Source organism: Alternaria novae-zelandiae (assembly GCF_023758075.1).
Source record: "Alternaria novae-zelandiae strain BMP 2774 chromosome Unknown scaffold_9, whole genome shotgun sequence".
In the NCBI taxonomy this organism is placed as follows: Eukaryota; Fungi; Ascomycota; class Dothideomycetes; order Pleosporales; family Pleosporaceae; genus Alternaria; species Alternaria novae-zelandiae.
In genome coordinates, this window is record NW_026056969.1 from 676,406 (window position 1) to 699,785 (window position 23,380).

Sequence of the window (23,380 nt, forward strand, 5' to 3'; positions counted from 1 at the left end):
GGATTTGCTCATCTTTAGTCCCAGTGAATTCAGGCTTGTTTGTCGGCCACCATCGATGGAGGCCCTGGAAGGGTGCGGAGGAGGACGTGGGCGCACAGGGATCGACTGCTTCGCCTCCAGGACCGACGAAGGACATCCAGTTTAGTTTTTGATCTATCTTCTCAAGCAGGAACTGGATAGATCGATAGCGAGTTTTCGATCTCGGAACGTGATTTGTAACGATTGTGGGAGCCACCGCCACTGCAATGCCTGTAGAGACCCTTAATGGGGTGAGGTCATTCGGGGTAGTAGATACTACCCCCATGAATCCCGCTATCGTAAGTGTGGTCCAGAATCTCATCGCGACCGGCAGTTTCTGGTGCTAACGTACCGCTGGAGGCTACTATTGGTATCGTGGTGTGAATGTGTGATTGATTGGTAGGTTTCAGCGATCTTCTGCTTGAAAATGCGGAAGAATAGACAAAGTAGAACAGTATAGGTAGCTTTATAGCTCAGGAAGAAGAGCTAGGATTTCTTGACGACATGTTACTATGGGGGTGATTCCTAGTCATATGTCTGTTGTCATAGGTCATGACTGAACTTATTGCCGGGTGCTAGCGCAAAGTTGCCTTTGTGTCCATGTCTATGGACCGCATGATGCACCTTGGAAGTTGGGTGGAATGTACTCTCTCTTGGTGATACCCAAGTGTCGGGTATCATCGTGTCACCCGAACCTGGCGCACATACTGCAGCGTGGCATGGCTCGTTCATTCGTGATAGGTCGTGAAACATACATAGACTAGTCAAAAGACACTCGGCCCAAACCTCTCTCTTTCACCGCCTTGACGACGCCGTCCTTGATCTTCGCAAGAGCTGTTTCCCATGGCTCTTTCGAAAAGTTTTCGTCCTTTTCCGCCTCGTAATTAATGACGTAGTCGATCCATTTCACCATACCAACAGCCTTGCTGATGTCCTTTTCTTCCAGTACGACCTTTCTGAGATACTTGATCAATGCAACAACATCTTCGCCATACGGCCCTTCGTCAGTAAACTCGCCAATCCATTGCTTCATGGCGACCCTCAAGTCCGCCAGCGCCGAGAGTTTGTCGGTTGTAAAGGTCGGCTTTACAGGGCGAGGGACTATGATTGTGGGTAGTTCTGTAGGCGGTTCGACTACCGGTGGAGGTTTAGCCTTGCGTGATACAGAGACACGGAAAGCATTCATTTTCTCGGCTTTGTGTTGTGCGAGTACCTCTATGCGAACGTCTTCGGGTAGCGCAGCGAGGAAGGCTGGGTCAAGGTCATCTTCCTTTGGTGGTTTGGGTACGGTGGGCGCTTCAAAGGCATCATCGCTTGGGCCCGCGGAGTTCTCTCTACTCTCACTTTCTCGTGCGGGGTTCTTGAGAGAGATGAAATTGGCTTGAGTGAGAGTTTTACCAGTCATGCTAATAGACTTTGCTTGAGCAGCGGCAGCAAGCATTGCAGATCTTGGTGGCCGGCCTCTACCACGCTTAACAGGTACAATGGCTTTCTTCGCAGGGATACCTATGATTCTATTCTTGCGTGGCGATTGGGGTAATATCGTTTGGTCCGCGCCCTTTGGACGGCGAGAGGGAGAGAAGGGAGTGATGCTGGCGTCATACTGTGCAAGTATCTCGGCACGAACTTCGGCTGGTAGCGTAGCAAGTATATCGGGATCAAGTTGAGACTGGGCTGGGAGTGCTGTCATAGCGAAAGGCAAAGCTTTTGTAGGTGTGCTAGGGTTGCCTCTTTTGTCTTCATTGCGTGCAGGTGTAGGAGAAGACTGACGCGTTTGGCGCAGCAGTTTTGATCGAATGTCCTCTGGTAGCTCGGCCAGTACTTTGGGGTCAACCTGCGAGGGCATGATGAACTGCGTGCCTAACATGTTTAGCGGGCGGCGTGAAGGTGTTGATGCATTGAGTGTCTGAGCGCCAAAAGGGACATGCTCTTCTCCTGACGAGGCTTTGGACTTTCGTGGGGTCTCGGGATCGTCTTGGATGGGGTCTTCCTCAACTGCTTTTGGGGCTCGCGCCACACGAGCTGTTTCCGCGTTGCCGACTTTGAATTGTAGTCGTCGCTGTGAGCCTTCAAGACTACCATCCGTGGCATTCTTCATAGGCTCAAGTTTTGTCATCTGTATGCCGATGCCTCGAAGCTCACCTGGGGTGAAACCAAAACCGCGCAGTATGCCTAATGCCTCTTTCGTAAGAATTTCTTTGGCGTTGGTAGCGACACCAAGCGTGAGGCTTTTATTATGCGTGTCGCATTTGCCGTGGCCAAGATGCTTGGGAGGATCCAGAGGAGCGTCTGGAGAACGTCGCATAATCTTCATCATGAAATGCTTGCCCTTTACCCTCTCCTTCAACAGTCTCTTCTGGAGCTCTCCGCATAAGCTTGCAATGAACTCATCAGCTTGCTCCTGGTTCTCAAAGCGAACGCCCCAGTTGACCTCGGCAGAAATAGACTTGCGGACGACTTGCTCCCCTACTTCTTGATGATCGATACCTCTTGCGTACTCGTAAAGCTTCTCTCCAGTCTTGGGCCCTAGTATCTGGACGAGCCTTTCTTTCGTAAGCTCGCGAATGTCTTTGACGAGTTTGACTCCCTGGTCCTCAAGCTTGCCTCCAATCGACCAAGCGACGCCTGGCAGATCTTGTACCTGAAGTTGACCTATGAACTCTAACACCTCTTCGGGTTTGATCTGATATTGTCCAGCAGGCTTTGCTTTGCGTAAGGCTACTTTGGCTAGCAAGATGTTGCTACCGATGCCGACGGAAACGTTACAACCAGTCCTGGATCTGACTTCGTCGCGTAGATTGAGTGCAATTTCTTCGGCTTTCGCCTGCTCGCGATGACTGCTGCCTTCGGAGTATTGTTTGCCATCACTACCACCAGCAGCGATGCATAGGTTCGATACATCGATGAGCGCTTCGTCGATACTAACACTCTGCACTAGACCACCGCTAGCCAATATGGCATCGTAAAAGGCGCGGCTGGTGGCTTCGTACTCGGGAAAGTCATAAGGCAAAATTTTAAGGTCTGGACAAAGCTCTTGAGCCCGCTTCATCCACATACCGTTTTTGACACCAAATGTTCGGGCAGGATAGTTGCAACTCGCGATTTCAGACCCACTGCCTTGGCCATGCGCAACAACTGCCGGCTTGTCTTTGTATGCTGGGTGTTTCTTCAAGCTGACTGCTGCGAAGAAACTGTCAAAGTCCACGTGGAGAATATAGCGCCGAGCGCCCGGGGCGGGCTTCTGCTTGGCCCTCTGTGACGAGGTCTTCTCGCTCGCTAGTGCCTGCAGCTGGGACTTGAGATCGGCTTTCCATGTCGACAGATGATGCAGCCGTGATTCGCGATAGTATTGTTCGAGGAAATTCGGATCGACAACGGTAGATTTGCGAACCTTTGGATCCCGTAGAAGTATTGCATTGTGCTCCTCGGCAGTCAGCTCCCGGTTCTTAGGCTTTGGAGCGTCTTGCACCGGAGGCAGTTGCTCAACTTGGTCTTCGTTATCGTCTTTTGACTCTGCGCGCTGGGGCGGAGGAGGGCTCGGGTCCGTATAGAGACAATCGTCGACCTCGTCCGGCACGTCGTCTATACGGGCCGGGGCTACCGAAGGGCTGGTCTTGGGTGGTGTAACAAGCTTCGCAGCTTTACTCGACTCTCCGGATGTAGCCTGGCCGGGCAGGCCTTCGGGTTCGCGGGAGGGTGGCAGATCCTCGATGTCATCGTCCGGTGTAGGAAGCCGCTGCTTTTTGTTCGAAAAGCGCGCGCGCATGCTGCTGCTCGGTGTTGGTGTACTCGCCGGACCAGCCTGGCTTCCCCTCAGTTGACTCGTGTACCAGCTGGCATCAGTCTGGTCCCGGTAACCCCTTGTCTTGACGTTCGCGGTGCTGGTCATGCCACCCTTATTGAAAGCCAGCACATTCTGCTTCTCGCCCTCATCCACTACTCGGTACTCGCTCCACGGCAGCAACTTGCCCGCTTGTATGCTGTCTACGATCCACGCGGGCTTTACGATTCGGTATCTCCGGAACTCGACGACCTTCTTCGGCGTCAGACTACTGGCAATGATGTGTGTGACCGTGGTCTTCCCGTCCAGATATTGCATGAAGCCGCCGCCGTGTTGGACTATGAAGGTGTGCAGGTCGTTGAGCGATGGCTGCGTGTAGCCGTTAACATGGGCCACGACGCCCTTGAAGATTTGAGGTTTGTTGCCGGCCTGGTTTCGTATGTCGGCATCGAGATTCTGCAGTTTGATCTTCTTCCGCCTGAAGTAGTCGGTAAAGCCGCCAAAGGCCGAGCCGCGGTACTCCTCTCCATCCTCGCCATCAAACTGGTGGCTGGCGATGCGCTTGCGGACCGACTCGGAGTTCTTCTCGAGGCGCGAGCCCATGGTGACAGTAGTGTGGTGGATCAAGAGCGTTCATCGGGGCCGGGGTCATGATGGGGCGTCGCGGAGGTGCGTCGGCTGCCGCATGTCGAAATCGGTGTTGGTGGTGAAAGGCGCGTGCCGTGGCGCGTTGGAGGACCGCGAATACGTCACGCTAGCGACGCTAAGTGGATCGTTCTGCCGGCGGTGAAAGCACGCTAAGAGAAAGCTGCAGGCCTTGGCGAACTTTTTCTACCTCTCGAAGTCGCTGCTCTTCAGTTTCTCGCTTTTCGTTATCATCCTGCTCTACCAGCTGTCCTCGAGCTGTGCAACTTCCTGAGCAACGAAAACGTGCGCCGACTTCATATTCTCAACAATCCCGTCAGCTCTCTCAGACATAGACTTGCGACCACTTCCAAGATGTCGTCCGCCATTCCCGTAGGCGTCTACGGACGTCGCATTCCAGCTGGAAACTTTCCCATCCTGGCTGCTGACGACCAGTCTTCCACTGTGAGTAGCCTTGACGCCCGGTTCTACCTGCTCCGCGTTACGAAGTTTTATGCGCCGAAAATTCGCAGTAAAACTCTGTCGCATGCGCAATTCCATGGCAAAGTACTGATAATGATTAGTTCCGCATCACCATGGCGGCTATCGACCCAGATGCCGAGCCTCAAATCGACGACGAGCACAAGCACCCTCGCGCGACTCTGAAGCTCATCCGAGTGCCCATGGACTTTGACTCGGACGATGATGATGATGAGGACTACGAGGAGGGTGACATCGAGGCTATCGCTGCTCGTCTGCGTGCCGCCGGTGCGCTCCCTGAAGCTGATTCGGACATGTCCGACTCCGACGATAGCGAGAGCGAGAAGAACGGTGGCCCCAGCGATCCTGCCCGGTCAAAGAAGGCCAAGCAGGCAGCCCTCACCAAGAAGCTGCAAGAAGAGCTTGAGGCCGATGAGATGGACATCGACGGCATGACCAACGGCAAGGGAAAGGCCAAGGGCAAGGCCAAGGTCACCGATGACGACTTGAGCGACGAGGACGACGAGGACGATGAGGATGACGATGACGAGCCTGAAGAGCTCGTTCTGTGCACTCTCGACCCCGAGAAGGTATGCTTGATCATGACAATTCCAAACAGACTCCATCTAATACCTGCGTAGCACTACCAGCAACCACTCGACATCACCGTCCGTCAAGGTGAGGAGGTCTACCTTTCCGTCAGCGGCACTCACGACGTTTACGTTACCGGTAACTACCTCGCCTTCCCCGACGAGGATGATGAGGAAGACGACGAGGACGATGGTCTCGACGAGCTCGGCTACGATCTCGGCTCCGAAGACGAGGAGCTCGACGGTATGGGAGAATCAGAGGATGATGAGCTCGATGGCATGAACGACCCCAGGATCACTGAGGTTGACTCTGACGATGAGGAGCCACCCAAGCTTGTTGACGCCAGCAAGAAAAGCAAGAAGCGCGCTGCTGAGGATGATGCTACCCTCGATGACATGATCAGCAAGACCAACGGTGATGCTAAGCTCAGCAAGAAGCAGGCTAAGAAGCTGAAGAAGAACGACGGCCAGGCTGTTGCCGGTGCCGCAGAGCCAGAGAAGAAGGCTGAGAAGGTTGATACCCCCAGCAGCGACAAGAAGAAGGTTCAGTTCGCTAAGAACCTTGAGCAGGGCCCAACTGGCTCCCCCAAGGTTGACGCCAAGCCAGAGGCAAAGAAGGAGGCCGCCAAGGGACCTCGCACCGTCAGTGGTGTTCTCGTCGACGACAAGAAGGAGGGCAAGGGCAAAGCCGCCAAGAAGGGCGACCGCGTCGAGATGCGCTACATTGGCAAGCTGAAGAACGGCAAGGTCTTTGACTGTAAGTTGTCGAACTTCCATATAGTACCACCATGACTAACGAATACGCAGCCAACAAGAAGGGCAAGCCATTCTCGTTCAAGCTTGGTGTCGGTCAAGTCATCAAGGGTTGGGACGTCGGTGTCGCTGGCATGACCGCCGGGGGCGAGCGTCGTCTTACCATCCCTGCGGCGATGGCTTACGGCAAGAAGGGTGCTCCCCCGGACATTCCTCCTAACTCTGACTTGATCTTCGACATCAAGTGCATCTCGGTCGGTTAAGCGCGACCTTGCAAAAGTCCACGCGCAGTAGGGTCCACTTGGTCCCGTCAGGATCGGATCCACTCCCATGCAGGACTCCGCCTGCCTGCGTGCGTTCGCGCCATTCTCATTTCCGTTTCTGTCTCTGTATCAACTGCATAGCGCGTCGTCTGAGATATCCGACTTGCATAATCTGGGGTTGTTTCATTAGATGTGTGCAAGGAGGAAGGATCTCTCAGTCCTCTTCGCCAATGTCTTTTCCATATGGCGGGTCTGTAAGTGATATAGCGAGGCGATGTTGCCAAAGAGCAAAGGTTCGCTGAGGAAGCTACTTTGAAAAGTTACACGGTGTTCCGGTTGAGATGTACGAGCGGTAGTAATACACAATCTTCAAGCAACATCCAGAACGCGCCATGTCTGCAAAAGTGCCACATGATCGAGGTGACATGCTGCAACCCTGCTGTTTACATTTCGGTTCCGACGTTCGCAAACTCACGTCAGTCATTACGATAAAATGCAGAACCGAGGCTTCCGAGATTGCGAAGATTCTAGCGCTAGTGGCGGGCCATACAGAGTGCGAGACGCGTGCACGAGCCCCAAAGACCCCACAGCGCTATAACCCAACTCCTCTTCAACTTCGCCCAACTCCAACGTCGACTCAAGCCCTCTGTTACACATCGATACCGCAACTACCTCAAAGAACAATCTCGCTTACGCACCACCGTCTTCGACACCACTACCCCACTATACCAATACCGAACCAACCGTGGCAATACTGTAGCAATGGCGATGACGAAACGAAGCAGTAGTAGTATGAGTAGTAATAGTAGCATTCATTCGTACTCGTCCGCGAGCAATGTCCGCGCTAGCTGCTACTCCGTAAACGCTGCTACCGCCAGCCTTCACGGTTTCCATTACTCCACTACCCCGTCTGCCGGGGCCGGGTGGTGTTCCTGAGGTCAGCTCGGTATGTCCACGCCTTACGTTCTATGTAGGTGGCACTACTAACATTCACAGGGAATTCCATCACCCCCTTCAAGTCCCCCCCTCGCCGCCAAAAACGCGTCCACCGCCCAAGGTGGCAAGGCGCGCAGAGGGGGGGCAGCATACACCATCACGGGAGAGTGTGAGAGACTCTTCTGCGAGACACTGCGATCTGTATTCCTGGGTGAGGGGAGCCAGCATCGCCAGAACTCGCTAGTGATGGGTATGCCATATGACAACACTACGACTGCAACCGCCGCTATCACCAACGACTACGGTATTGATGCACGTCGCTACTCGGACTCTTCGACTGACTCTGCTGCGCCTGAAATGGTGCGGTTCGAGGAGGAGAAGGGCGCGATAGCCGACTACATTGAGATGTGGGACTACGTTGGTGGCATTAGGTTCCGGGGTTTCGTTGCTCAGAAGGAAGACGAGAGGGCCATGTTCATCTTCTTCGATGAATCCGTCATCAACGGCGATTTGAAGGCTGGGTAAGTCAACATTCGCGTCCTCGGTATTGATATACTAATGTTCCACAGTCTCATGGCCCTCCTCGAACTCTGCGAAGTCGACTACTTCTCCTGCGATCGTCTCGTCCTGTGCATCGACCGCGACGTCGACCAAGCCGCTCTGGCCAACGTAACGAAGGATCTGGGCTGGATCGGCTTCGGCCTCACAACGCTCGACGAGTTCAGCCAGGGCGAAGAGTTGACAAGCAAGAAATGGTTGTTCATGGATATGGAGATATAAATGTACTGAGAAGATGAGAACGTGGTTAGGGTTCTTGGTGTCTGTCGCTACAACACAGCATGTGGTCCGAGTTTCTCTTTTCCTGAGGAGTTCTGCATGGCGGACTGGGGCGTTGGTTCTTCTTCCTAAGTAGCACGCATGGAGTCCGGTCGCTTGAAATGTGTATGGTTTCCTAGCAGGGCGTTCTGTCCTGACAGGTTCATAGTTGAATGCGATATTTGTAACTCGATCCTACATGCCTACTCTAACGTGCCGATCATCTGCAAGTGTACACCTAACCGTATAGCCACACATACGTCTGTCAAGTGTATGATCTTAGCACCGCGGTTTATCATGCGCCTTCAATTCAATTCTTCTACTGTATTCCAAATCACCCTTTGATGCGCGCCCAAAATGCGTTATCCAACCCAAGCGCTACGATGATCAATCGCCGGTCTCACTAACACCGCCCTTCATGTAAGGATATTCACGAGGGATTGGCTTGTCGCCTGGGCCATTCTATGCGTCGACAGTTGCCATCTCAGCCATCTCAGCATCAACATCCGCCGTGCCTCCGAACTCGTCCACTTCATCAACCTCCATGCGCTCGACTTCGGCTCTACCTTCCAACGCGCGCATAGCTGGGTTGTCCGTTCCACTAATGCCATGAGCCTCCTTCTTGCGCTGATGCGCCTCCAGATCCTCCAGCGACCACGACGAGTGTCCTTCTGTTTCCGCTCGGCTGAACGGGACACTCATGTCTTTCAAGAAGGCCTTTGCGGCGCCTACAGCCTGGTCGATGGAAAGCTTTGTGCTCTTAGCGTCGAGGCCTTGTTGGATCCATTTGGGGAGCTGGGTTTGCTTCTTGTTGAAGCGTTTGTCTGCCAGGACCATGATTCCGTAGTCGTCTTTACCGCGAATGACGCGACCTAGACATTGAGCTGCGTGGCGCATGGCATCGAAGGAGAGGAAGTCTGCTTCTTTGATGCGGTAGGTCTCTCTCAGGAACTCCAATCGCGCTTTCAAAATCCTGGATTCGGTGTATTGGTATGGTACACCCATGCACAGCACAGAGCGACCGTAGTGGTGGTCGAAATCGATTCCTTCGCTGACCTTTCCTCGCGCGACGCAGAGTAGGACGGCGCCGCGGCCGTTGTTGCAAGCCGTGCGGAAGGTTTCTAGCGCGAGGGCGGTCTCTTGGGCGTCGGGTGTTTCGACGAGGATGAGTTTGTACTTCCAGACTGTGTCGAGAATTTCCATCCCTTGCCATGCTGAGATGATGCTCTCCATGTAGAGATATGAAGGGAAGAATACGACTACGCCGTCTGGCGTCAGTTTGCAGAACTCGATGAGAAGATTACCGAAGTTACGCTGCACTTGCAAATCGTTGCGGTGTTCGAATTGTGATGTGACTTGGTTCTGGTCGTTACCGCGATCGACGATCATTGGCAAGAACGTCTTCCGTGTGAGTGTCATGGTGAAGGATTCTTGAACAACGGTATTAAAGTTGAGCATGCGTGGGTACATGTCTAGCGGAGACATGGTTCCGGAAGTAACGATGACGGAGTAGAAGCGCTCGAAGACAGGCTTGATGGCTATGGCCGCATCTAAGCAGGTGAGATGTAGAACAGGGTTTGGTACTGTTGCTGTCGCTGATTCGAAGGGCTCGATGATTAAGAGGAAGCCGGTCTCGTATGTGGCTACTAGCGTGGCGAAGGTAGCGACCTCTTGAAGCGGCTGGTAATCTTCAATATTCGTGAGTTCCAAGGTGCGAACAAGTGATGTCAAACGCTCGGCGCAGAATCTGAGTGGTTTTCGCTCGATGAAGGTCAAGTCTTTGCAATGTTTGAGGAAATCTGGTGGTGTGTCTGCGACGACGTTGAGAACCTTCATGCGCGTCTTGAGATACTCGATGAAGCGCTTGAGGAAGGCAACGAAGTGCTCTGCTCGCCGTATGTTACCGGGCACGGCTTCTGTGAGGAGATCGTCTGGTAATGCTGGATTCGCCATGAAGGCGTCTTCGTTTCGCGCTTCATCGGCAGCTCTGAGACCTTCGACGAGCTTTGCGTATTCATTTTGCAACTTGGTCGCGTCACTAGTCTTCATTTCTGTAATCTTGCGATCGAGGTTATTGACACCTTTGGTAGCTTTCCGGAGTACATCTTCGGTAAGATCGATGCTGAGAGATTCGATGCACACGTTGTCGATGTTGTGGGCTTCGTCGAAAACGACAATGCAGTCTTTGGATAGTTCTTTGGAGACTCTGTCTGCGATCTTGGGATCTAAGAGGTAGTGGTAGGAGTAGATGATGACGTTGCAATAGGGCATCATTCTCCGGGCTGTGAAGTAAGGACACTGTTTCTGCTGCTCACCATACTTCAGTATGCCATCGAAAGTCCATACACCAGCGGGTATGAGATTGTGAGGTTCCAGAAGATCCAAGTTCTCATGGTACACGCAGAGCTCGACATCCTCGCCGCGCTCCTTCTTCTCCTTCACAAAGCCAGCAGTCAAGCTGCGACATCTCGCGTCTACCACGGTGCCGCTCTTCTCTCGCTTGACGGACGGGTGCAGACAGAGATTTTTCCGACTGGTCAATCCAAGACCTCTAAATTCTTCCTCGTAGCCGAGCTCGGTAGTGCGGTACTTCATCAGCGCCTTGAGTTCAGCCAAGGCCTTTTCGATCTCAGACATGGTACGCGAACAGTAGATCAGCTTTCGTTTCTCAGGATAGTGCTGCTGGTAAGCGACGATGAGCGAGAGCAGAGAAATGGTTTTACCCGTTCCTGAAGGCATCTCGAGGACACAGTGGCCACCCTGATCCAGGGTGCGCTTGAGATCGCACATGTAGGCATATTGCTCTGGATATACTCGGGGATATGGGAATAGCACGGGGAGGTTATCGATGTAGAACCTCATGTTGATGGTCCACCGCCCGCGCGGATTTTGTTGTAGCGGAGGGGAGTTGGCGGAAACGAAGAGAAGTTGCGAGTGTGGGTTGCCTCCAGACGAAGTTCGGTCGCGGTCAGCGCGACAACACTAGCACGGATTGGGTCTAGGCGAATCGCAGGGATGTCCCACCGTCTTCCGCTACCCACAGTTGGTGCCGTCATCAAGCAGAGCCGCATATTTCGCGTAATCCGCAAGCCTCTGCCATGGTGACTGACGTGCGAGCGTGTGTTTCTTTTGTGTATTTGGATACGTAGCTGCAGCTGGCTTTCACTTGTTTCATCGCCTCAAAGACAATCCCGCCTACCTCTCCCCGACCTCGACCCTGAGTGACGCAACCCTCACCCAACCCCGCCATGTCAAAGCGTGCAGCAAAGGCCCAGGCGAGCAGCGCGCGGGCGGCCACGACCTCCTTCGGCGCATTCGGCGGCACATCCGCAGCCTTCAGCGCGAGCACGTCGCCCCTGTCCTACGTGTCCGAACCCCCAGACCTCTCCGCCATCTCGGACCCGAACGTCGTCGTTTACTTCCGCAATCTGTCCAAGAAAGACAGCACAACCAAGGCGAAGGCGCTGGAAGACATACAATCGTACATATCGTCACTGCAAGAGCCAGTCGAAGAAGGCCTGCTCGAGGCATGGATCAAGATATACCCGCGAACCTCGATCGACAACGCGAAAGCCGTTCGCCAGAATGCCCACCTCGTCCACGGCCAATTCGCCGTATCCGCCGGCAAGCGCATAGCACGACACATGCCTAAGAGCGTGGCAGCTTGGTTATGTGGTCTGTATGACAGCGACCGATCCGTAGTCGACGCGACGCAGACCTCACTCCGACAAGTCTTCAACACACCCGAAAAGCTACAGAGCATTCGGAAGGTCTACCAGCAACCCATACTAGAATACTGTCGCGATGCAGTGGACAAGGAGAGCACGGCGACTCTGAGTGACGAGCGGATAGTCAGCAAAGACGACGCGGAAGCAAAGTACAGCCGCGTCATCTCGGCATGCATATCCTTACTGGGCAGCCTGTTGAATAATCTGCAGCCCGAGGAGCTCTCTAAGTACCACGCCGACTACGAGACTTTGATTGGCGACAAGAAGCTGTGGCAATTCGCTTCATACAATGACGCTGGCATACGGCGCGCAGTGCACCGTCTTCTTAGGACATGCATTGCGAAGGAGGATGCTGCTGTCCAGGAGAACCTCGATACACTTAGCAAAGCTTACCTAGCAGAGGGGTTGAACTCCGACCAGACCGGTTCTGTCGGCGATTACGTCGAGTCTCTGACCCTTCTCACTTCCAGACATCCCTCCGTGTGGACTACCGACTACAAAAGCAAGACTGGTGTGGACAGACGCCTGCGGCAGTTCCTGAAGAAGGGTTCTCAACTAGGACCTCGTGATACCTGGGCCCGCATACCTGAGCTGTTGAGGATCATACCAGAAGAGGTTCTGCCACAATCCAGCACCGACTCCGCGGAGCTGCTGAACGCCCTGCACGGTGGCATTATCCGCAAGGACGAGCCAAAGTACAACCATGAAGCGGGATTCAAGGCGTACCTGGAAGTGGCTGGGTATCTGGTTCAGCGACTGAGTGACGAGGACAAGACCAAGCTCCTCCAGGAGATGGTGCTACCAATCATAACGCAGTACCTGCGACCGACGCTAGAGACCTCGCATTGGGCTGTGCCTTCTAATGCTTCAAGTCTGCTTTCTAAAGCATTAGGCATTGAAGGAATGGCCATTGTGCTAGAAGAGCAATGGCCTACCTTCTCACAACAATTGATCGATGCCATCAAAACCCTGGCCCCCGAGCAGTCGAAAGACTACGAGAAGTCACAAACTAGCGTCATTCAGCACGCCACACGCTTCGCAAGTATACAAGACCAAGCGCTCACGATCGAGAATTTGACGAAGCTACAATCTATCTTTTCCCAAGCTTGCTCGTCAATAGTTGGGGAAGCTCTGGAAGTACTCAAGAACAGAAACGGAAAGCCATATGGCGCAGCGGGCACCATCGCGGTTTTGCCGAAACGAAATCCTAGCTTGATCTCATCTACCCAATCCGAACAAGATCTAGAGTCATTCATACAACAGGATCTCCCAGGTCTAGTGCTGTCTCCTTCGTCTTCATACCTGATCGACATACTATACACCAAGTCCGATCGCGCGTATTTCAAGGACGCATGGAGCGCGTCACTCAAGACTGTCCTAAAAGAGACAGATTCTCCAGCGAAGACTAAGGCGCTCGAAGCAATTCTTACCTCTTCCAGGATTCCGCCCTCCTTCGATCTTGCAACCTCGGACCCTGAGTTGCAGAAGTACATTACTGCGAACGTACGCGAAGCCGTAGAAGGTTCTACCGAATGGGATTCGTTCAACCGTATGCTTCAATCGCCAGCGAAGATACTTTCCTCGGAAACAACAGATGAGATCCTCGCTTACATGACGGAAACCCTCTCGATATCGCACCAGGCTCCGTACTCATTGCAGGGCCTACGTCAAATAGTCAAATCAAACCCGCCGATGCTCCGAGAATTTGTCGCCAGTCCTCAAGGCTCCGGCCTTCTGCAAGGCCTACTTCTCGCCTCTGAGTCTCCAGATGATGAAGTGGCACAGGGCGCTAAAGCCGTCAATGCTTCCATCCAGACAATACTATCATCCGGATCTGATTCCAAGCAATCTATCTACAATCTCATTCAGCAAGGGTTGCGAGACGCGACGCCCACATCGGTCTCGGTCGAGACTCTGGTTGACTTGGCAAAGCAGTCTGTCAAAGCTGGTAGTGACTGGGATGAGACTGCTAAAGTGTTCCCAAGCATCGACGACTGGAATGCATCTCTAGTGCCATTCCTCAATGCTGTACCGAAGTCATCCCTGGCTATCACAAATCCCCTTGGTGGCGCCGTATATCTTGTGAAGGATGGACAGATGCCCTCCACGATCAGAACCATGTCCCGAGACGCCGATGGCTACTCTCCTGCTTACAGAATCACGCAATATATTGCGAGGCTTTTCAAGAACCCTGACTACTTCTCCATGGATAAGCTCCCTTCTAAACTTCGGGACGTCTATCTTCGTAACATCGCCGTTGCCGTACAACTTGCAGATGACAACCTTGGTCTCGCTGGCGCGAACGGCTTCTGGGCACACTACAACTCAGATGTTGAAGCTGAGGCTATGACCTTCATTTCGGATGCTCAAACTCTTGTGACACACGAACTAAAGAGCCTTGTTGCGACGTGGTCGAAGGATGATGCCGACGCTTCGATATTGACCTGGGCGCCCGAACTCTTGGCAAGCATAGACGCGAGCGCGACTTCTCCCGCGTATTATCATGCGAGAGCGTACGCTGTTGTCATCGCTGACGCCATCGAGATTGCTGGTTGGAAGAGCTCCCAAACTACCCAACTTCAGGAAACGCTCAAGACGACGCGAAGTTCGAAGAACGTAATCCAACTTGTTGCGTTGCTGAACGCCTTCAAGGAGCCATTGTCGTATGCAAAGTCTTGTGAGCGCATGTGTAATGAGATCATCGCTGATCTGACGGGCATCGATGCTCTGCAAAAGTCGCAAGAGGCATTACAGCAGCTTGTTCTGTTGAACAGTGTCATGGGTCAAGAGGGCATCTTGGAAAGCATTGCTGGTCCTCGTCTCATGCGGTTTGTCCAGCACATTGTACCGTGGCTACAAGAAGACACGCTTTCCCGTCCTGTCAAGGCCGAACTGTGCCGCGCGTTGACAGTATTGCTTCCATTAGTCGGCGATATGTACGGCGAACACTGGGCTGGCATTTTGGGTGCACTTGCCGGAATCTGGGCGACCACGAAAGAGCTGGAGTCAAACGAGTCCGGCATGGATAGCCCGATTCCTCTTGTGCACGCATCCCTAAAGCTATACGCACAGCTCCGAACGTTGACGCAAGCTGAAGAGCCCAATGACGATCTTCTCGAGGCTTGGAAAGAGAACGAGCAACCAGTTGCTGATGGGCTTATCAACATCTTGAAGCACTCGCAGCACTTTCCGGATGAGTTCCATCAGCCGCTCAAGATGGTCAATGATGTGCTGGCGCGCCAGATTTCCAAGGTGTCGCTCAAGCATCTGGAGTCCACTGAAGAACTTTTCCCTCTTCTTTACGTGGAGTCGCAACCTGTTCAGCAAACTGCCTTCGACATCCTGCATAAGCAAATTCCCGCAGCTCAAGAGCAGATATCTATCGATGCGGCATTGGAGAAGACTACCGCGCGTTTACCCGAGGAGTTGCTATCTCTGATCATCGATGCGCCTACGGTCGCGGCGATTGCCGATGCCAACTTTGAACGCAGTGTGCCGTTGCCGTTGCGCGGTTATCTGTTGAGTTGGTTGCTGGTATTCGATCACCTGGAACATGCATCTTTCAAGGTCAAGAACGACTACGTCGAGCACATCAGAGAAGGTGAATACCTTCCAGGTCTGCTCGATTTCATGTTCGACTTCCTTGGCCACGCGCACAACAAGCCGGTCGACGTCTCCAAACTTGACATCACGACATACGAAGCAGATGTTGAGCCTCCGAAGCGCGATCTGCAGTGGCTACTTACACACCTGTACTTCTTGTGTCTGCGCGACGTCCCATCTCTGACAAAGACCTGGTTCAAGAGCTGCAAGTCGCGCGCCATAGTCGTCGCGCTCGAGCCTTGGACGGAGAAGTACGTGTCACCACCTGTGATTGTTGCCGCCCTCAACGCAGTCAACACATGGTCGGAGGAACAGGCCGCATCTGAGCCCGATTCAGCATTCGCGGTCAAGGTCGTTAACCGCGCACGCGAAATCACCGCGTCCTACGTTGTCGACGAACAAACCATGGCGATGAGGATTTCTCTGCCTGCCGCATTCCCTCTCGCAAATGCCCATATCGAAGGTCTGAATCGCGTTGCCGTCAACGAGCAGAAATGGCAATCATGGCTGAGAACTTCTCTGGGGGCTATTACGATCTTCAACGGCAGCCTGATCGACGCGCTGACCACATTCAAGAGGAACGTCGATGGAGCGCTCAAGGGCCAGATCGAATGCGCGATCTGCTATAGTATAGTCGGATCCGATCGCAAGTTGCCTGACAAGAAGTGTCACACTTGCAAGAACTTGTTCCATGGCGTTTGTCTGTTTAAGTGGTTCAAGAGCAGTGATGCCTCGAGCTGTCCACTCTGCAGAACTAGCTTCAACTATGCGTAGACTAGAGGGATCGATCACGTGTGGTAGACTACGACATCGTTCGCAAGAGGTAGATACTATAAATATATCAATGTTCAGAGTCAGTACCACGATAGAAGGTGTTGGTGTTCCTGCGGATATGAACCTCGGCTGTACCTGAACTTACCCCACATCTACGCTACAGTATACCGAGCTGAAGCTAACAGTCGCCCAAGCTTACTCATGCTTCGCGTCTGTAGACTAACTCATCTACATACATACCTCATTGCTGTATCTTACCAACTAACCGTCAACTACCACCCAACTTCTACCACCATGCCGCCAACCGCCCCCACCCTAGAGTTCAACTACGACATCTCCTGCCCTTTCGCATACATAGCCTCCACACGCGTCCAATCCCTTGCCCAACGCACGCATGCAGATTTAATCTACAAACCCGTCCTGCTAGGCGCCATCTACCGCGCAACATCCGCGCCCCAAGGCGCCGGCGGCTCCGCCTCTGATGTCTTCAACTCAGCGAAGAAGGCCGTTACAGCACAGGGTATGCAGCGCACACTCCGCAGATACAACATCAGATACAATCCACCGCCACAGCACCCCCGCAAAACAGTCAATGCACTACGTTTGTTGTACTGTGTGCAAGACCAGGAAAAGAGGAGGTTGCTTACGGATAGGCTGTTCCAGGCTTATTGGGTAGACGGCCAAGACGTGAATTCCAACACAACGCTTTTGCAGATTGCGAGGGAATGTGGGGTGGGGTGCAAGGGTTGGGAGAAGAGTGTTTTGCTGATGTGAACGCGAGAAAAGAGTTGGAAAAGAGTACCGAAGAAGCGATTCAGAGGGGTGCTTTTGGTGTTCCAGGGTTCTGGATCTCGGATGCGGTGTGGACGGGGGCTTGTGGCGAGGAGAAGAAAGGGAGGTTCTTTTGGGGGCAGGATCGTATGCATTTTGTTGAGGCGACGTTGGTTGCGCTTTCTTCTTCCGAGAAGGGGAAGCAGTGGAGTGATGTCCCTGGACTCAAAAGTCTGATGCCTCGCTGCGTGCCGAAGAACACTCCTCACGGACGTGTCAAGCTGGAGTTTTGGTTCGATTTCAGCAGTCCGTGGGCGTTTTTGGGGTACACGCAACTGGAAAGACTGAAGAGTAACTTTGGTTCGGGACTGGAGGTTGTCATGAAGCCATTCCTACTCGGTATCCTGTTTAGAGAGATCGGCGCGCCGAATCTACCAGGGTCGGCAGTTAGTCCTACGAAGGCGAAGTGGTCGAGACAAGATCATGCGGACTGGACGGAGTACTGGAATGCTGTCAGTGCGCAGGATGGCGGTCGACAGGTCAAGTTCCACTGGGCGGATACGTTCCCTATTCGGACGCCGACTGTGTTGAGGGTTGCTATCGTGGAGCCGGAGACTACGAAATTATTGTGTCAGTTGCACTCTCGATTGTTTCGTGTACACCTAACGAGTTCCATGCAACATGCTAATCAGGCACAGTCGAAGCATGCTGGTCCCACAACCAAAACGTCTCGGACGATTCTGTCCTCCGCAGTGTTCTTGACCAAGGTGGTTTCAATGGTGCTGACCTCATCGCGCGCGCGAACGAGCCCGATGTCAAAGCCAAACTACGGACTTTGACTGCAGAGGCAAAAGACCTGGGTCTTTGCGGCGTACCTACGTATCGTGCGTTGAGGCAAACAGATGCGGGCGAATGGAAAGCAGTTGGCGGGTTGGTGTGGGGACAGGATGAGATCAATGTTGTAGAGGACTTGATTGCTGGGTGGAATCCCGAGAGCTCGAATGAGGTTGCCGAGGTGGCAAAGGTAGAGAAGGGCGCGAGTGCGAAGTTGTAACGCGGCATATTTGCTGTCCTGGGGAAGCGAGAGTATCGCAGCTTTGACAGCTTACTAACCCGGGTCATGACTCACGAGACATTGATGCATGGAAAGATCTGTTTGTGGACAAGTTGGTGACGATGAAATTATCGTGGTGTACCATGATTCATAAGCTAGGTACATACACATGTCTTTGAGCAAAAGCAAGCCATTACGCCACACCATGCGCCTTTCCTGGGTATCAAAAATGGAAGTGTATCTATCTTTCCGGGGTATTCGTTCGTTTCTCGTGTCGAGTTGTGGGGTATGCGTCGTAGTATACGCTCATAAGCATTCGTAGTGTAGATTTAGAAGGGTCGACAAGCTCACACCGACAAGTCAATGTCACCGTAGGCACGGCGCTTCCTCCTCTTGCTCGCAAGTTGGGGGCTCCAGATGCCGCTGAAGAGGTCCTCGCATTCGTCTTCGTCCTGCGAATCGAACTCAATGTCACCTTCCTTCTCCAGCACCATGCCGTTGTCTTCCTCTTCTACGCTCTCGTCCCACTCCGCGCCTTTGACGACTCTCTTCGTCTCCAGTATGAATTTGCCGACCTTGTACTTCTGAGTCTCTTCAGCAGCATCGACGTACTTCCATCCTAACACGGTACCACAGCTACGACAGCTAATATCGGAAACGGTATGCGCACCCGTGACGAGCTGACGAGCGTGGGCTTTGTGCGTCAAAGTGTTCGGTAGGTCGCCCGCCTTCCAGCCTGTCGCTGACATGTCACCGCCAGCAAACGCGCTGGATGCCGATGGAGGTCCTACAAGGTATGCGCGACCATGACGCCCAGTGAACCCTTTGCTTATGATAGCCGACGTGGGGATGAGGTCGGCTAGGCACTTCTGACAGCGCAGATGTGAGTTCGGTTGGGCCGTCAAGAAAGAGGTCGGCTGGGGTGGGGACGAGGACGGAGATGTGGAAGCGGTCGAGGTGCTGATGGCAGAGCTTCGGCGGCGGCGGAAGGGAAGGCTAGGGAATAGGTAGAGAGGGAATGGTTGCGTTGGTGAGCTCGGCATGGTGTACTACGGAGGGTCGATCGGAATATTAGTGGTGGTATAGTGATGCAACTATCGCCTGGCGCTATGGGACGAAAGATTCTTCGAGGCTTTCGGACGGCTAATCTATGAGGTCTCGCTTCTTGCTTCTTGATGGAGATCGTGACGTGAGAATGGTGTAGTTGTGCCGCCTGATGAGCGTCCGGTCGGTGTTGGCCCGGGTAGGGTGAAAGAAGTGACTACGCGTTTCGCCAGTGAGCGGAGACGAAGCTCTTTATCCTTAGGCTCGAGATAAGTAAGACACTCCCGGGGGAGGCTGCCCGCCCTTTGAGGCGTGTCGACGCGAAGGAGCAGATGACGCGCCGAAGACGGATGCGGAAATGTCGCGATAAGCGATAACGGGCGCCACAGCCGAGGAGGCGGGGTGGCGGGGCGGCGGGGCAAAGCAGATGTCGCACCTCAGGCTCTCGACATCGACGGGGGAGACAAAGTGTTGCGTTCAAACTCTTGAATTTAGTATTTATCAGACAATTAAAGTGCTAACGACAATATATAGAGTGACTATGGCGGTGAGTATCACGTTCTTGCGATCATCATCCGGCGAAGGTTGCAGCCAATACTTATGCGACACCAGATCATGCGACCCTCAAACCCGGGCGTGTCGTCACGAGGTGCGCTGGCGCTCTCCGATTGTGCCCGGGCAGTACTTCCACTACATTTGGTCTATTGCATCCTTGCAGTATCCTTGCCATGATTTACAAATACTGGTATCTTGTTTGACCGGCACTTGCCTAATCACCAGCAGACGCGCCGTTACCTAGGTAGTCTTGCCATGACCGCTGAAATCATCGACGCCTTATGACCATCTATCGTATAGCAACTAGCACACTTCATGCTGCGATTTCATCGTTCCCACACGGTTTCAAGCTTTGGTATCAGGATGTCGACGACTGTCGACGAACGTGAGTCTCGGTACAGCTTTCCAGCTTCGTAGGCGCGATTACCATGATCAACATGTTTCCTGGCCTGTACCTGGTTTTCGGCACTTTCTGAGCAAGGTTGAAACCACCAGGCTACAAGGACCGAACAATCGCGAACTCAATTGCAGTGTGTGGCCGGCGAAGACCATGCGATGTAAAGCCAAGCCATCGCCCCGTTGAGGAGCAGTAGTCGATGCAAGACAAAATACCAAAACTGCTCGTAGCGGCTGTCGAAGCTGTTACGCTCACCTGTCCTTATTTCTACGCTGGAGCCTGATGCGTTTTCTCCTTTTGCCCACACGTTGAGACGATGCGTCGGCTTGCCAGTCTCGTGTTGGGCTGTCATACGAAGACGTGCACCTATCTTGATCAATACTCGTCCTATGAGAGTTACCCCAAAGTTTGCACAGTAGCCTACGTTGATGGCAACACCACTTGGCGATGGGGTGTTATACCAGAGTGTTCACGTGAAATTTTGCATACCACAGAGACTGCTTTGCTACATCAGCTCGGCAACTATATGATTTCATCACTCCACTCACGAGTGGGTATTTCTTTGACGGATTCTTTCATGTTTCGACCATCTTACGGTGCTATCAAACCACAAGTTTGCTATATCGCTGACTGCTCGATCAACAAACGGTACAGAGTAGCAATCCACACCCTATACATCTGCCCCGTTCACGCGCTTCAGTCAATCTGTCGTGCTGGACCAACAGTCGACGAACACGATGGATCTCGCCGCGCAGAAAGACTTCGAAGAACATATCGGACTGTTGCGGCGTTCAGCATTGGCCATCAATCGGGTACTGTTCAAAGTCTTACAGCACGTTGGGCTGCAACTTTTCGATCTTGACTCAGTGCACACAGCAGAAGCTCAACCGTTGCTTACGTTCGTGGTTAGTAAATTCCCGAAGCCAAATGAACGAAATGCATGTACTGACTTTGTACACTCGTATGCAGGCTAATTATGTCTCTTTAGACAATCTAGATCGAGGAGTAGCGTCTAATTTGTTATCTGAAGTGAGAACGGAGATCATTTCTCTCTCCGACTCATGGCCAGTATCAAAATTAGAAAGAACCAGAGACTACTATCGAGCCTATACTGCAGACGCAGCACTGTTCGCTCGAACATTAGCGTATCGCGCCGAAGGTCAGCCCTTTTTCAGGCTCATTAACAATGTTCGTTTCAGTCTAGATCTTGACACATTCAAGGAGTCTATCGCAAACCCCTACCTGGCGGCTCGAATGCTATGGATAAAGCAACGTCAAGCTGAAGGCCAAAAGCTGTATCCAACCGAAGGCCATTCCTATAAGCTTACATTGGAGTATGAAGCTTTACACAAGGGCCTGAGCGGTCAAATACAAAAAGAGTACCTCGATGAAAAATACATTCGAAGCTATACGTCTTTGGAGTGGGACCGTTTCATCAGTATGGTTTCATACTTGACCTGCTGTCGGTACAAGCAAGCAGAGTTCATCGGTGAGTTAGATGCGGTGCTTGATGAGCGAAGCGTTGCTCTCAGCGAAACTTCATCTTATGACGGGAATGACAACGAGGCCACCGAAGGCGAAAACGATCACAATGCTGATGAAGACAACGACAATATGGAGGACATCGTACAATCCGACTCTCAAGACAACGACCCCGACTCTGACACGAGCAGGGAGGTCGCACCTAGTAAACGACCACCAATCTACCCAGCGGTATCGGACTTCACTACGCCGTGTACCCATGAAGTAATGGCGGCGAGTGATGCGGCCGATCGCCGCTGCTATGCCTGTTATTACGACTACGGGGTGTCTTTCTCGCATTCGAACAAAACCGAGCCAGCTGTCCGTACTCCCTGCGGCCATGTTCACGGTACCATCTGTCTCGAGGATCATCTGAAGACAGGCAAAGCCACTTGTCCTGTATGTCGTGAGAGACTGTTCGGGTTTGACCAGCGCCTTGATTTCCATGAAAGCGGCATGTATGTTCGTCTGGTGCAGGCTATAGATGGGATCGCCAAGCTAGATCCGGCTATCGATCGCTATCTGTTGGAGGGTCAGAAAGAGACACATAACTTCGACTTTGCGAAACTTCTCAAAGACCTCTTCAGCCTCTGTTCGCGTGTTATTATTTGTCGGTCTGAACTGCGAAAAGCGATTCCTGTTGAGATCTCAATCGAAGAGGTTTAATTTGGCTCACAGGAAGACGCTGAGTCGTAACGAGTTGTACGTAAGATGAGGAATCTTCTGGAGGATGCATGGTCAATAAGTAATGGAAGTGATCTCCACAGAGGTTGTTAGAGCATCTACATGTACTTTGCAGACAACCACGGCTCGCCTTGCCTACCCGATCCTTCCCCCTCTATGCTTGTTGTCGCCAGAGTGTTGAGCGGGCTTCCATCACAGCAATACGCTCGTTCATCGCCGTGACTCTGGCTTGCGCTTCTGTAAGCGCATTTGGCTCGATTGGATCCTCCGCCGCTTTAAGTCCCCTCTCCGTCGATCCCACAATAAAGTTCAAGACGCCCCTTGTATCAGTCTGTACATCGAGAGCCAATTTCCGCGTGCACCACATGAGTCCTTCTAAGAAGTCGCCGATGAGCAAGCCCGATCGTCTCAGTGTACCTGTGGAACTGTGATGAGGCGAGTGACCGACTGCCGCCGAAAGTCGGAGACCAGAAGGTTGAATGCCGATGTCGTGTTTCAACCCAGATGTTGTACATATCGAATCCACGTCTTCCACCTGTTCTGCGAGGTCCATGGCAGTTTGGAACACCTGGTATTTGGGCTCGATGTCTGTGGAGTAAGGCAAATTTGGACCTATGAGCCGTATGTCAATCGTCGAGTTGTATCCGTCGATGCATAGAAATGGGATGTGTTCCAGGAATCGAAGCATCGGGTGCAAACTATCCCACTGGAAGCTGAAGTGGAACGTATGACATATACCACAATGGACGCCACCCATTTCAGTCATTGCTCGCGGAGCGGCACTATGAAGGGAGATCGAGCGATTGGGGCCATGAGGTGTCCAGTGGTGACAAAGTATAATCATGTTAAACGCGGTTTTGTAGTGATCAAGTTGCCTGAGCCATCCACTTTGATTGTCGAAGGTCTTGCCATCTGCCGTACCGGATCCCACTAACAAATCTAGGCGCCGCTCAAGATCGTGACCGATTTTGATGAACATTTCTCCGAA

General features: G+C 52.8%; 7 protein-coding genes across 7 annotated transcripts; 4 read left to right on the top strand and 3 right to left on the bottom strand.

Moving 5' to 3' along the window:
• Positions 1-778: 778 nt before the first annotated feature.
• Positions 779-4,402, bottom strand: J4E88_005107 (uncharacterized protein; the record flags this gene model as incomplete). Its single annotated transcript, XM_049398747.1, has 1 exon — positions 779-4,402. The coding sequence occupies one exon, from the start codon at positions 4,400-4,402 to the stop codon at positions 779-781; it is 3,624 nt and encodes a 1,207-aa protein (XP_049255427.1).
• Positions 4,403-7,691: 3,289 nt separating this feature from the next.
• J4E88_005108 (uncharacterized protein) lies at positions 7,692-8,225 on the top strand (the record flags this gene model as incomplete). Its single annotated transcript, XM_049398748.1, has 2 exons — positions 7,692-7,966; positions 8,015-8,225. 2 exons carry the CDS (start codon positions 7,692-7,694, stop codon positions 8,223-8,225), a joined length of 486 nt encoding a protein of 161 aa, XP_049255428.1.
• Positions 8,226-8,723: 498 nt separating this feature from the next.
• RAD15 (DNA-dependent ATPase of the nucleotide excision repair factor 4 complex) lies at positions 8,724-11,123 on the bottom strand (the record flags this gene model as incomplete). The annotated part of the gene is made up of 1 exon (XM_049398749.1): positions 8,724-11,123. The coding sequence occupies one exon, from the start codon at positions 11,121-11,123 to the stop codon at positions 8,724-8,726; it is 2,400 nt and encodes a 799-aa protein (XP_049255429.1).
• Positions 11,124-11,509: 386 nt separating this feature from the next.
• Positions 11,510-16,366, top strand: J4E88_005110 (uncharacterized protein; the record flags this gene model as incomplete). The annotated part of the gene is made up of 1 exon (XM_049398750.1): positions 11,510-16,366. The coding sequence occupies one exon, from the start codon at positions 11,510-11,512 to the stop codon at positions 16,364-16,366; it is 4,857 nt and encodes a 1,618-aa protein (XP_049255430.1).
• Positions 16,367-16,660: 294 nt separating this feature from the next.
• J4E88_005111 (uncharacterized protein) lies at positions 16,661-18,191 on the top strand (the record flags this gene model as incomplete). Its single annotated transcript, XM_049398751.1, has 3 exons — positions 16,661-17,004; positions 17,148-17,767; positions 17,836-18,191. 3 exons carry the CDS (start codon positions 16,661-16,663, stop codon positions 18,189-18,191), a joined length of 1,320 nt encoding a protein of 439 aa, XP_049255431.1.
• A 347-nt stretch (positions 18,192-18,538) lies between these two features.
• J4E88_005112 (uncharacterized protein) lies at positions 18,539-19,234 on the bottom strand (the record flags this gene model as incomplete). Its single annotated transcript, XM_049398752.1, has 1 exon — positions 18,539-19,234. One exon carries the CDS (start codon positions 19,232-19,234, stop codon positions 18,539-18,541), a length of 696 nt encoding a protein of 231 aa, XP_049255432.1.
• A 1,889-nt stretch (positions 19,235-21,123) lies between these two features.
• Positions 21,124-22,374, top strand: J4E88_005113 (uncharacterized protein; the record flags this gene model as incomplete). The annotated part of the gene is made up of 2 exons (XM_049398753.1): positions 21,124-21,129; positions 21,409-22,374. 2 exons carry the CDS (start codon positions 21,124-21,126, stop codon positions 22,372-22,374), a joined length of 972 nt encoding a protein of 323 aa, XP_049255433.1.
• Positions 22,375-23,380: the final 1,006 nt, after the last annotated feature.